The sequence below is a fragment of the Entelurus aequoreus genome, linkage group LG18 (genome assembly GCF_033978785.1).
Source record: "Entelurus aequoreus isolate RoL-2023_Sb linkage group LG18, RoL_Eaeq_v1.1, whole genome shotgun sequence".
Taxonomy (NCBI): domain Eukaryota; kingdom Metazoa; phylum Chordata; class Actinopteri; order Syngnathiformes; family Syngnathidae; genus Entelurus; species Entelurus aequoreus.
In genome coordinates this window covers 21,459,937-21,474,763 of record NC_084748.1, presented here as the reverse complement: position 1 = coordinate 21,474,763, position 14,827 = coordinate 21,459,937, and the positions used below count along the sequence as shown (strand labels likewise).

General features: G+C 43.1%; 1 protein-coding gene across 8 annotated transcripts in view; it reads right to left on the bottom strand.

Moving 5' to 3' along the window:
• ctnnd1 (catenin (cadherin-associated protein), delta 1) overlaps positions 1-14,827 on the bottom strand; it is a 141,191-nt gene that overhangs the window by 32,223 nt on the left and 94,141 nt on the right. For all 8 annotated transcript variants that reach the window (XM_062026750.1, XM_062026757.1, XM_062026751.1 and 5 more), the window contains 2 exons: positions 12,916-13,066; positions 12,610-12,808 (listed from right to left, as the gene is read on the bottom strand). In XM_062026750.1, the coding sequence (XP_061882734.1) occupies positions 12,610-12,808; positions 12,916-13,066 (350 nt within the window). The remainder of the gene's footprint in view (positions 1-12,609; positions 12,809-12,915; positions 13,067-14,827) is intronic.

Sequence of the window (14,827 nt, the reverse complement as noted above, 5' to 3'; positions counted from 1 at the left end):
TGTCTTGCTGTTTGGCCACAATCTTTACATCCTCCGACAAGGAGTTAAGAGATTTTCTGATCCCCTCTTCGTCTTCCTCGAGTTTCTTGTGTTTCGCACTCATTTTCTTGATTCACATGGTTTTCTTCTTAGTTTCAGTTCGGTTTATTTACTTGTACTCAGTTTTTCTCAGAGTAGCTTGCTAAAACTCACAAACTAAATTGCCGAGACGCGTGCATCTGCCGAGACGCGTCACGGCACTTCCGCTTTCCCACAATCCATCCGCTTCTGCCACCTCAGTCAAAAAAGAGAAAAGTGTTCTAAGAAAAATTATCCTCTTCATATTTATTCACGGAAGTGAATGAGAAACCGCATATCTTTGAGAGCAAGTTTTCTCTATAATGAGCAGTGATATACCAAAACTACGTTTAAAGCTCACGCACAAGCACTTGAATAACATCCTGAAATTATCAGCCACTCAAGACATTGATATTGAAGCACTTGTGAAAGCTAAACGATGCCAAGTTTTAGGAGTAAAATAAACAATTGGTAAACCAACTTAAAATGCTGCATGAAACCCTGCACCTTGATATAGGTCTGTAAAAAATTTTGTTTTCTGGTGAAATTTAAAGAAAATTAACAGTGTTTGATTATCTGCAATACTGTCAGTCTCTGAAGTTCATGCGTTTGGTTTGTTGAAATTGTCCATGTATTGAACAGCTCTTTCTGCAAAAGTGGGCGTTGAAAGGACGGCCAAGAAGAGGGCCATCCAATCTACAAATGAGGCTGCAGAGAAATCTATGAAGTGGCTTTGGCTGAAAAGGGCAAATCCGTGGGTCGCTACTGGGACACAAACTGGCTCAAGCTCCATCATACTACTTGGACGCCGAGATGGAAGGTCGCATCCTCTTGCGCTCCGGCTTGGGGACAAAATCAACTATATGATCCCACACTTCCTCCTTTTTCTACTGTGGATCACGGATTTATGTTTTAAACCTCCTCGGATACTTTACCCTCTTGAAAATGAGAGTCGAGAACGCGAAATGGACATTCACAGTGACTTTTATCTCATGGACAATACATCAGCGAAACACTTCAGCTTCGGAGCTAACGTGATAGCATCGTGCTTGACTGCACATCGAAACATAAAAAAACACGCCACTGACTGGAAGGATAGACAGAAAGACAATAATACTACTATTACTTCTACTATCAGGAGACACTGAACTCAACCCTGGACCTGTAACAACACGGTTAATGTTGTCCCGACTGGCGAAGACTAGCAATGCTACTGCTAGCGACGCCACTGAAGGTAACTTAGCTATCGGCTCATCACAACTCAAGCTCACCTGTGCTCCAGCGATCGGCGGCTCGACGGAGGACTTCGCCCCGTTCATCGACACGGTTGGCGGCGGCGGTGGAGGACGACCCAGACATCGGTAGGGATGATACTCGAAACCGGTTTTCCCGGTTGTTTGATAAGAAAAGAACCGAGTCTTTGGACTCAAATCCCTTTTTGAGAACCGGTACCCGTTATCGAGACCACTATAGTAAAGGAAAAGAGTTGATTCTTTATTCGAATCCCGTCCCGACCAGAAATCCTCCGTGGGACATCACAAGAAATGACGTCACGTAGCTCAGTCATTAGGCGCAGATAGCAAAAGCAGGAAAACAATGCGCCGGAAAAAGCGCTCCAAGGTGTAATAAAGTTCAAAACAAAAGCTATAATCCATCGAATAACTTTACTGAGAGATTTTAGCAGGGTAAAACACATGACGAACACTTTTACGACCAACCGGAAACATAGCAACCAGGCTAGCAACGCACCTCCTTTACGGCAGCTGTCGCAACGTTCTTAAAACAACCGCAGCACATACATATATATACAACATATCTCCCTTTTTTAACTTTTGTTTTTCTTTCCTTGTAAACAAAACAAAATCACACTGTAGATGTGTTGTCTGTCTAATTATAAATAATGCAGACGAGGCGTGTTGGCTGAGTTCTTGACGTTTACTTTCACAGCGTGGCAACATGCAACACTTTTCGGGGCTACCGCGCATGCTCGTAACTCCCGTTGCATGCTGGGTAGTGTAGTTGTTATATTCTCTAGCTCATAACATTTTTCCCCCATAAAGAAATAATGTTAACTCAATAAAGTGTATTTCTTTTTTTATCTTTAACTTTTCATTTTTTAGCATTGTAACCACATTTGCAAAGAACTTTTCTCTTCATAGAATTTTCTTTCAATAAAGAAATAAAGTGCAAAAATGTCAAAGCATCATAACAAACAGTTATGTCAAATAGCAGCAGAAGTGCACTTTTTGGAGAGCTGTATTATTTTCAGTTTTGTGCCCAAGGGACTGATTTTATTTAACAGTATATTATTATTTATACACCTATAGTGATCACAGAGACAGGTTGTTTTTGTGTTACTGTATATATTTGTTTCTCTGAAAAATCCCACTTAATATACTTTGGGTAACAACAGTCAATATTTATTTATTTTATTTTATTTTTTTAGGTGGGTAACAGTCAATATTTATTTATTTATTAGATTTTATTTTTATATTATATAATAAAAGTGAGCTTTTGTTAAACCAAATAGTGTGTTTTTTTTCCATATACAACAACCTATCTGGACTCGATAAGAGAATCGATAAGGAATCGGTTCGATAAGAGGATTCGATAATAGGCTCGAACTCGATAATTCCTTATCAAACATCATCCCTAGACATCGGTGAAGGCAGCGACTCAGCGGCGGCGAACGACGCGGCGAGCAGTGCGGCGGCGGTGGACGACGACCCAGACATCGGTGATGGCGGCAAACTGCTCGAGACGAACAGCGCGGCGGCGGTCAACGAGGTGACTGTGGACATCGACACCACGGTCTGCAGTGGAGACGGTGTGGCGGGGGTCCACGCGGCCTCTCCCTGACGGTCGAGGACGCGGCGTCTGGACCCACGGCATACTCAGGATTTAGAGGCACCTTCACACATCCATTTTCTTTGTTTTCTTTGTCTTCAAACGGACAAAACCCCGCCAAAATGAAATCCACCCCCACCCACCCTACCTGACCTCCCCCTCTCCAATTCCGCCCCTCCCCCTTCACCTGGATGAAGATCAATATGCCTCTCTCTCTCTCTCCCTTCTCTCCCTCCTGCTCTCCAACTTCAACTGCAATAATAACCAACAACTTTTCCGGACAGTACCACAGCACAGCGGACTCTGATGCTCTTTTTGGTTCCAGTGGACTACACATCCTCCACCTTAATGTGAACAGCCTCTCTGGAACCAAACTCGACTAAATCAGAGAAATGTTCCTCAACACGAAGGTAAAAATCCTGTGTTTCTCTGAAACCAAATTTGATCAAAGTATTTCTGACTCAGAGATAGAAATAGAAAACTTTTCGGTTATCAGAAAGGACAGGAATAAACATGGTGGGGGCGTTTGTATGTATATTCACCAAGATATTAAATACATAACTCGCACTGATCTTAACCACAATGAGCTGTAATCTGTGTGGGCGGAAATCAAATTTAAAAACGCTAATAGGGACTGTTTTTAGAGCCCCTAATCAGAGTGATTTCTATGGGGCTCTGGAGGAGTGCTTGGCTGGGACAGACAACGTGGAGAAAATTTTCCGCACCATAAGCCGCACCTAAAAACCAAAATTTTTCTCAAAAGCAGACAGTGCGGCTAATAACCCGGTGCGCCTTATATATGGATTAATATTAATATTTATTTTCATAAAGTTTAGGTCTCGCAACTACGGTAAACAGCCGCCATCTTTTTTCCCCGTAAAAGAGGAAGCGCTTCTTTTTCTACGGTAAGCAACCGCCCCCATAGAAGAGGAAGCGCTTCTTCTTCTACTGTAAGCAACCGCCAAGGTGAGCACCCGCCCCCGTAGAAGAAGAAGCATGCGGATATTACGTTTCATTTCATTTGTGTGTTTCTGTAAATACCACAAAATGTCTCCTACTAAGAGACACGCGTACAAGGTTCCACTGACTTTTGATATTCCTGTGAACCGCACTGTGGATACAACGGGGGCACGTACGGTGAATATTCGCACCACAGGGAATGAGAAGTCGTCCTACTGTGGTTCTAGCTTGCCATGCTAACGGCCAGAAACTTCCACCCACGGTGATATTCAAAAGGAAGACCTTGCCAAAAGAGAACTTTCCAGCCGGCGTCATCATAAAAGCTGACTCGAAGGGATGGATGGATGAAGAAAAGATGAGCGAAGAGACCGGGTGACTTTTTTCACGCAGCTCCGTCCCTGTTGATCTATGACTGCATGCGCGTCCAAATCATCGATGGTGTCAAAAAACAAGTGAAGCACACCGAAGAAGAATAATTCGAGGGATTTGTGGATGAGTAATAACTTCAGAAAGTAAGCTTTAAATGTTTATATTGTGTGTCGTGTGACATTAACGTTCGAGCAACGTTGAGTTATTGATGTTGCTATTGCTCTGCACTATTTTGAGTGTTACTATTTTTGTGATTGCACATTTGCACATTACATTTTGGGAGTGAACAGAGTTGTTAGAACGCTGGTTTGTAATATATTATTAAAGTTTGACTGACCTATCTGACTGTTTTTTTGACATTCCCTTTAGCGTAGCGTAGGTGCGGCTAATAACACGGGGCGGCTAATAGGCAAACAAAGTTTTGAAATATGCCATTCATTGAAGGTGCGGCTTACAACACGGGGCGGCTTATGGTGCGGAAAATACGGTAACTTGGAATCTGAACACAGATATTCAACGCAGAGATGCGCCTGTCTTCAGATCCTACAGCAAGTTTTGTAATCTACACTTTCCCAGCTAATAGCGCTACCTACAAGGGTGTGTGATTCCACCCAATCAACCATAGATCTCTTTCTCACTTCAGACCGGCCTAAAATAAAAAATAGTGGGGTCATGATCTGTGGTCTTAGTGACCACTATCTAACTTTCTGCACCCGCAAAATAGCTAAACCCAAAGCCAATGGCCACATAACAGCCCAATCCAGATCCCTTAAAAAATACTCCAGTGATAATTTCAATTTAAAATTAGATGAGTGGGACTGGTCCCCTGTGCTCGCGAGCAACCTGGTCGATGTTGCTTGCGATCGCTTCAAAACGGCGTTCCTAAAGATACTAAATGACATGGCGCCCGTGAAAACAGTCAGGATCAAAGCCCGCTCGGAACCATGGATGAATCCGGACCTATAGCTGTCATAAAAGACAGAGACAGAAAATACGCCGAATACCAAAAGTGTAAAACAGAAGTAGATCAACAACCCAATAATATCAACCTCAAATCACTCCTTTTAACTCTCAAAAAGCAATGCAATAAATTAAGAAATAAGTCAACCAACCTGACTAAATCCTTAAAAAAAAATTACATTAACGACAAAATAGAGGAAAACACAAATAAGCCACGTGAGCTCTGGAAAATTCTCAACAACCAGCTTCCTGGTTGCAGCCAGAAACTTAAAACCAGACTCACCAACATCAGCATCAAGGAGGGTGACTCCCTCATCACAGACAAAATGGAGGTAGCTAGCAGACTTAACGCCTTTTTCACCAGCATAGCCGCAACTCTTGTCAACAAGCTGTCCCACCATTCTGGTCGCTTTGGTGTAGAACACATTAAAGCCTTCTACAGAAAGCTAGGAGTATCTGACTACACTAGAGCAAGCCCGGTCACAGGCAATTACAATGTCTGAGTCAGTTAAGCTAGAACTAGCCAGCGCTAGGCTGGATAATCCATGTACGCATAGCAATTCTCTTAGAATAATACACAATTCACATAATGTTTTTTCTGTTGTGTCAGAGGTGGACATGCATTCTACTGAGGTGGCAAATTATGATATGTCCAGTCTATTGCAGCACCAAGCAAACAATCGGAAAATTCCCGTCATATCAATTCCTAGATATGGTCGAAACTATTTAAAATGCACTACGCATAATAAACGCAACATTGTTAATATTGCCACTACGTATAATCTTAACAAAAACTCGTCAAAACAGCCCAATACCTATAATATGGGCTTTTTAAACATAAGATCATTGTCTCCCAAGGCGTTATTGGTTAATGAGGTCATTAGAGACAACAATCTTAACGTCATTGGTCTTAGCGAAACCTGGCTCAAACCGGACGAAATTTTTGCGCTCAATGAGGCATCTCCTCCTAACTATACGAATGCGCATGTTGCCCGTCCTCTTAAAAGGGGAGGGGGTGTCGCACTAATATACAATGAAAATTTCAACCTTACCCCTAACCTAAATAATAAATATAAATCGTTTGAGGTGCTTACTATGAGGTCTGTCACACCGCTACATCTCGACCTGGCTGTTATCTACCGCCCCCCTGGGCCCTATTCGGACTTTATCAGTGAATTCTCAGAGTTCGTTGCTGATCTAGTGACGCACGCCGACAATATAATCATAATGGGGGACTTTAATATCCATATGAATACCCCATCGGACCCTCAGTGCGTGGCGCTCCAAACCATAATTGATAGCTGTGGTCTTACACAAATAATACATGAACCCACGCATCGCAACGGTAATACAATAGATCTAGTGCTTGTCAGGGGTGTCACCACCTCCAAAGTTATGATACTTCCATATACTAAAGTAATGTCCGATCATTACCTTATAAAATTTGAAGTTTTGACTCTTTGTCAACAAGCTAATAATAATAATAACTGCTATAGCGGCCGCAACATTAATGCTGCCACAACGATGACTCTTGCTGACCTACTGCCTTCGGTAATGGCACCATTCCCAAATTATGTCGGCTCTATTGATAACCTCACTAACAACTTTGACGATGCCTTGCACGAAATTATTGATAGTATAGCACCGCTAAAGCAAAAAAGGGCCCCTAAAAGGCGCACCCCATGGTTTACAGAAGAAATTAGAGCTCATAAATTATCATGTAGAAAACTGGAACGCAAATGGCGCGCGACTAAACTTGAGGTTTTCCATCAAGCATGGAGTGATAGTTTAATAACCTATAAACGCATGCTTACCTTAGCTAAAGCTAAATACTACTCAAATCTCATCCGCCTCAACAAAAACGATCCTAAATTTCTGTTTAGTACAGTAGCATCGCTAACCCAACAAGGGACTCCTCCCAGTAGCTCCACCCACTCGGCAGATGACTTTATGAATTTCTTTAATAAGAAAATTGAACTCATTAGAAAGGAGATTAAAGACAACGCATCCCAGCTACAACTGGGTTCTATTAACACAAATACGACTGTATATACGACGGACACTGCCCTCCAAAATAGTCTCTCTATTTTTGATGAAATAACATTAGAGGAATTATTACAGCGTGTAAGTGGGATAAAACAAACAACATGTTTACTTGACCCACTTCCTGGGAAACTTATCAAGGAACTGTTTGTATTATTAGGTCCATCAGTGTTAAATATTATAAACTTATCACTTTCCTCCGGCACTGTTCCCCTAGCATTCAAAAAAGCGGTTATTCATCCTCTGCTCAAAAGACCTAACCTCGATCCTGACCTCATGGTAAACTACCGACCGGTCTCCCACCTTCCGTTTATTTCCAAAATTCTCGAAAAAATTGTTGCACAGCAGCTAAATGAACACTTAGTGACTAACAATCTCTGTGAACCTTTTCAATCCGGTTTCAGGGCAAATCACTCTACGGAGACAGCCCTCGCAAAAATGACTAATGATCTATTGCTAACGATGGATTCTGATGCGTCATCTATGTTGCTGCTTCTTGATCTTAGCGCCGCTTTCGATACCGTCGATCATAATATTTTATTAGAGCGTATCAAAACACGTATTGGTATGTCAGACTTAGCCTTGTCTTGGTTTAACTCTTATCTTACTGACAGGATGCAGTGCGTCTCCCATAACAATGTGACCTCGGACTATGTCAAGGTAACGTGCGGAGTTCCCCAGGGTTCGGTTCTTGGCCCTGCACTCTTTAGTATTTACATGCTGCCGCTGGGTGACATCATACGCAAGTACGGTGTTAGCTTTCACTGTTATGCTGATGACACTCAACTCTACATGCCCCTAAAGCTGACCAACACGCCGGACTGTAGTCAGCTGGAGGCGTGTCTTAATGAAATTAAACAATGGATGTCCGCTAACTTTTTGCAACTCAACGCTAAGAAAACGGAAATGCTGATTATCGGTCCTGCTAGACACCAGCATCTATTTAATAATACCAGCTTAACATTTGACAACCAAACAATTAAACAAGGAGACTCGGTAAAGAATCTGGGTATTATCTTCGACCCAACTCTCTCGTTTGAGTCACACATTAAGAGTGTTACTAAAACGGCCTTCTTTCATCTCCGTAATATCGCTGAAATTCGTTCCATCTTGTCCACTAGCGACGCTGAGATCATTATTCATGCGTTCGTTACGTCTCGTCTCGATTACTGTAACGTATTATTTTCGGGCCTCCCTATGTCTAGCATTAAAAGATTACAGTTGGTACAAAATGCGGCTGCAAGGCTTTTGACAAAAACAAGAAAGTTTGATCATATTACGCCTATACTGGCTCACCTGCACTGGCTTCCTGTGCACTTAAGATGCGACTTTAAGGTTTTACTACTTACGTATAAAATACTACACGGTTTAGCTCCAGCCTATCTCGCCGATTGTATTGTACCATATGTCCTGCGTTCAAAGAACTCCGGCTTATTAGTGATTCCCAGAGCCAAAAAAAAGTCTGCGGGCTTTAGAGCGTTTTCTATTCGGGCTCCAGTACTCTGGAATGCCCTCCCGGTAACATTTAGAGATGCTACCTCAGTAGAAGCATTTAAGTCCCATCTTAAAACTCATTTGTATAATCTAGCCTTTAAATAGACCCCCCCTTTTTAGACCAGTTGATCTGCCGTTTCTTTTCTTCTCTCCTCTTCTCCCCTGTCCCGTGCGAGGGGGAGTTGCATAGGTCCGGTGGCCATGGATGAAGTGCTGGCTGTCCAGAGCCGGGACCCCGGGTGGACCACTAGCCTGTGCATCGGTTGGGGACATCTCTGCGCTGCTGACCCGTCTCCGCTCGGGATGGTTTCCTGTTGGCCCCGCTGTGGACTGGACTCCCGCTGATGTGTTGGATCCACTGTGGACTGGACTTTCACAATGTTATGTCAGACCCACTCGACATCCGTTGCTTTCGGTCTCCCCTAGAGGGGGGGGGTTACCCACATATGCGGTCCTCTCCAAGGTTTCTCATAGTCATTCACCGACGTCCCACTGGGGTGAGTTTTTCCTTGCCCGTATGTGGGCTCTGTACCGAGGATGTCGTTGTGGCTTGTACAGCCCTTTGAGACACTTGTGATTTAGGGCTATATAAATAAACATTGATTGATTGATTGATTGATTGATTGATCCAACGATGATTTCAAATTAGAAATGGTCACAGTTGATGAGGTGTTTAAAAAATTGAGTGCGCTCCACCCAAACAAGGCCACCGGCCTTGACAATATTCCCTCCAGATTCCTCAGGGACTCTGCCTCCATCAATGCCCCGATCATCACGCACATAATAAACCTATCAATTACACAAGGCCAAGTACCAAAATATTTTAAGATAGCAAGAGTAACTCCCCTCTTTAAAAAAGGAAGCAAATTAGAACCTGGCAACTACCGACCTGTTTCTATTCTCAGTTCCATTTCGAAAGTAATGGAGAAAATAGTTTATGGTCGATAGTTACCTTGCCACTAATAAACTCATGTAAACATTCCAATCCTGCTTCAGAACTAACCACTCCACTGACACATGCCTTCTCTATCCGACCGACCACATCAAACATGAGGTGGACGCGGGCAAATACTGCGGCATGGTCATGCTGGACCTTCAGAAGGCCTTTGACACCGTTAACCACGCTATACTGTTGGATAAGCTCAGAGCAATCGGATTTAACAAAACCTCATGGAGCTGGATGCAATCTTACTTGGAGCGGAGGGAGCAGGTGGTAGAGGTAAACGGCAACATGTCCGCCCACCCCCTCTCGGTGAGCTGTGGAGTCCCTCAAGGCAGTATATTGGGACCTTTACTGTTCCTAATATACATAAACGACTTGTCATCAGCATGCAACTGTGAATTGTTTTTGTTTGCGGATGACTCTGCCCTGCTGGTATCCGACAAGGACAAGTCACAGGTGCAGAAAATCCTCAGTGCTGAGCTCTGTAGAACTTGCACCTGGCTCGCTGACAATAAGCTATCCATACACTTGGGTAAAACGGAATTTATCCTGTTTGGGTCCCACATCAACCTTAAGAAAGTCAATGACTTCACTATAAAAGTGGGTGACATTGTTATCACCAGGAAAGATGAGGTCACCTACCTAGGTTCCATTCTAGAGGCTAACCTTTCCTGTGATAAAATGGCAACCAAGGTAATCAAAAAGGTTAACCAACGAACAAAATGTCTCTACAGAATCCTCTCTGGTCAACAAAAGCACCATGAGGATTCTGGCGGGAACTCTCGTTCAACCCTTTTTCGATTACGCATGCACCTCCTGGTACCCTAGCACCTCCATAACCCTCAAATCTAAACTCCAAACATCCCAGAACAAGCTAGTCAGATTACTTCTAGACCTCCACCCCAGATCCCACCTCACTCCTACCCACTTCTCCAAAGTGGGCTGGCTCAAGGTGGAAAACAGAGTAAAACAACTTGCACTGAGCCTAGTCTATAAAATCCGCTACACCTCCCTGATACCGAAGTATATGTCAAACTACTTCCTTAATATAAATGACCGCCATAACCACAACACCAGGGGGAGCTCCACTAACCACGTTAAACCCAGATTCCGAACTACCAAAGGTCTTAACTCATTCTATGCCACAACAATGTGGAATGCGCTCCCAACAGGTATAAAAGAAAGGGCATCTCTATCCTCCTTCAAATCCGCAATAAAAGTTCACCTCCAGGCAGCTACAACCCTAAACTAACACCCTCCCCGGATTGCTAATAATCAAATGTAAACAATCAAATGCAGATACTTTTTCTTATGCCTTCTGATCTCTCTCTCTCTCTCCCTATGTCCACTACTTGCTGTCCATATCCTACCCCCCCCTCCCCCTCCACACCCCTGAATGTAAATAATGTAAATAGTTCAATGTGATTATCTTGTGTGATGACTGTATTATGATGATAGTGTATATCTGATAGTATATATCTGTATAATGAATCAATTTAAGTGGACCCCGACTTAAACAAGTTGAAAAACTTATTCGGGTATTACCATTTAGTGGTCAATTGTACGGAATATGTACTTGGCAACACTAAATCGGCCCTAGTGTGTGAATGTGAGTGTGAATGTTGTCTGTCTATCTGTGTTGACCCTGCGATGAGGTGGCGACTTGTCCAGGGTGTACCCCGCCTTCCGCCCGATTGTAGCTGAGATAGGCTCCAGCGCCCCCCGCGACCCCAAAGGGAATAAGCGGTAGAAAATGGATGGATGGATGGATGTACTTCACTGTGCAACCTACTAATAAAAGTCTCAATCAATCATGTGGGATGTGAAGCGTCAGTGCAAGCCATTTTCAGATCTGTCCAGAGATGTTCAATTGGATTCAAGTCTGGGCTCTGTACACTCAAGTTTGCACTGTACATTGACCTACACTGGATTGCTTTTAGCATCATTTATGTAAAATAATGTATTTAAGTAGGCCAAACATCCTTTCTTTTGTTTTTGTGTTTTACCTGCGTCAGGAAGTACCTGTAATCGCTAAGGTTTGTCTGTCTGTTTGTCCGTTAGTTAGTTGGCAACGTAACTCAAAAGGTTATGTGTGGATTATAATGAAACTTTCAGGAAATGTCCAAAATGGGATAAGTAACAAGTGATCTGGATAATTTCCATTACGTTACCTTAAGTTTACGTTACTCTCAACTTCTAAGGCTGAACTTTTTTGCGTGTGTATGTTAGCAGCACAGGCGTCCACCCAAAGAAACAGTGTAGAAGACTGACAAGACAGTTCACTCCAATTTTGCATTGTTGTGAACCCTTTTGCAGTCTGTCTGGAAGTGACAGATAAAACAAACACACATGGACATGGCAATTTCATTTATTCTTTGATTAATTACCTCCACCAAGAAGTTATATATTTGCTGGGGTTTGTATGTTTGTTAGTTCGCAACATAGCTCAAAATGTTTATTTTTTTTTACAGAAATGGGATTAGGGATACATGATTACATTTTGGGGGTTGGTGGATGAATCTTTTTTAAAGTATTACCTACTATTTCTCTTATCATATATACACGTATTCTCTACTATTGGGAGATGCGCTCTCCAAGTGCTCTTCCAGATATGTGTGGAGCTCTCTCAAAAAAGTTTGGACATGGCTGATGTACAAATTACAATGTCAGAGACTGCAACCCAGTGTTTAATGACTGTCTGAAATCCCCCTCGCCTGATCTCTACCAGTTCAGGAGGGACCACACATTTCAACTGTCAAAATGAAGTTCTTATAATTACCCCACACACATGATAAAAAAGCACATTTGCAATTTAGGTAAGATGTGCACTCATGCTTTTCTAAATTAACTGATTTGCCTTGCATTTTCTCCAATTAAGAAAGAGCATACAAACAGCTGATTGCTGTCACTTTAATATTGTGAATATGCCCTCATACCTCAGGCAGCCGGCTGTGTTCGTGAGTGCCGTCTCCCACTCCAGGTGTCGTGGCTTGCAGTTTTCCTCCCCTCCGCCACCATTGCTCCCGCGCTCCCAGCCTGAGCGAGGCACCATTACCTCGTCGGAAAGAGCGTGCAATGCGTGGTCCACAATCTCCATTTTTACAGAGTCATGTGATGACAGGTTCCAAAGTGTCCCTGTGAATATTTGCATTTTAGCACACATTTTCTTATCCCAACAAACATTAGAACATTTTAAAATAGGCACATTATACAGAATCTTAGGTTAACAGTGTGCATCTAACCTGTAATGATGTCAGTGAGGTCTTGGTCACGGGTCTTCCTGAGAAGCCTAATTAGTGCAGGCACTCCGTCACAGTTCTTGATGGCAATTTTGTTGTCCTGATCTTTCCCATACGAAATGTTCTTCAGCGCTCCGCAGGCTGCATAGTGAACCTATGAAGGGATGTGCATTGTCAGCCTAAAGCGCTAACTTGCGGTAAGAGATACTTAACTCTTGGCATTGTGAAAGTCTTACTGATGTTTTAAGTTCAGGATTTCTCAAATTGTTTGACAAAACAGACCATTCACAGGACAGTAGGAGGCCAGTTACGATTGTTATAGACTGCAGAACACCTTTCACAGGACAATAATCAAACTATAATTTCTAATCCTAATTAATCTATTATACTTAGACAAACTTTAATGATCCACAAGGGAAATTGTTCAACACAGTAGCTCAGTTACAATGATGGAAAGTGTAAGGATGGAAAGGACAATGCAGGTATAAATAGACTAAATATGGCGATATAAAATATAACATATATACGGATATATACGAATATATACATAATGTGTACAGTATATTATATATACAGATATATTATATTATGTCTATAACATATATACAATATATAACAATTACCATGTACAATATTACAGTATATGTGACAGCAGCAGCATAAAATAGAGAGTAGATACAGCAGAAAATAGAAAAAACACATTAAAAACAAAGAGAAGTAGCTGACATAGAAGGTGTCAGCTAATAGGCAGATATCATCTATTGCTGTATGGCGAGTGATTATATAGCTGGATGGAGTGCGGAATGAAGGAGTTCTTCAATCGCACAGTGCGGGAAGGAAGCTGAAGGAGCCTGTTGGAGTATGAACTCCGCTGTCCCTCAATTGGCAGGTGGAGTGGGTGGGCAGGATTGTCCAAGATGGCTAGCAGGTTGTCCAGTGTCTTCCTGTCCCTCATTGACACAAACGCCTCCAACTGCGTGCCAATAGTTTGGCCGGCTTTCCGGATCAGTTTGTCAATCCAGTTTGAGTCCCTTTTGCTGGTGCTGCTCCCCCAACAAACCATTGCAAAGTACAGGGCACTGGCCAAAACAGACTGATAAAATATCTCCAACAGCTTGCTGCACACATTAAAGGACCTAAGCTTCCTCAGGAAAAAGAGTCTGCTCATGCCCTTCTTGTAAACAGCTTTGCAGTTGTCCTTCCAGTCCAGTCTGCTGTTCAAATGGACTCCCAGGTACTTATACTGCCCCACTACTGCCACCTCCCAGCCCTGGATCTTGATGGGCTCCACCGGGGTCATTCTCTTCCTGAAGTCGATGACCAGCTCCTTGGTCTTGTCCACATTAAGGAGCAGATAGTTCGCCTGAGACCACTCTACAAAGTCAGCGATCAGTGTCCTGTACTTCAATTCCTGTCCCTCTCTGATACACCCGACAACAGCAGAGTCGTCAGAGTATTTCTGCAGGTGGCAGGACCTGGAACTGTACTGGAAGTCTGAGGTGTACAGGGTGAACAGGAAAGGAGACAGGACGGTCCCCTGTGGAGCACCTACACCACTGACCATAGTATCCGACAGGGAGCTCCCCAGTCGCACAAACTGGGGCCTGTCAGACAAGTAATCAGTGATCCAGGAGACAATGGATGAACTGACACCCATCCTGAGCAACTTGTCACTCATCAGAATTGGCTGAATGGTGTTAAAGGCACTGGAGAAATCAAAGAATATGATCCTCACAGTGCCCTTCCCACCATCCAGGTGAGAGTGAGCATGATGCAGCAGGTACATAACAGCATCATCCACTCCTACATGGGGCTGATATGCAAACTGTAGAGGATCCAGGGAAGGAGCCACCAGGAGTCTCAGCTGATCCAGCACAAGTTTCTCGAGGACCTTCATGACCTAGGACGTCAGGGC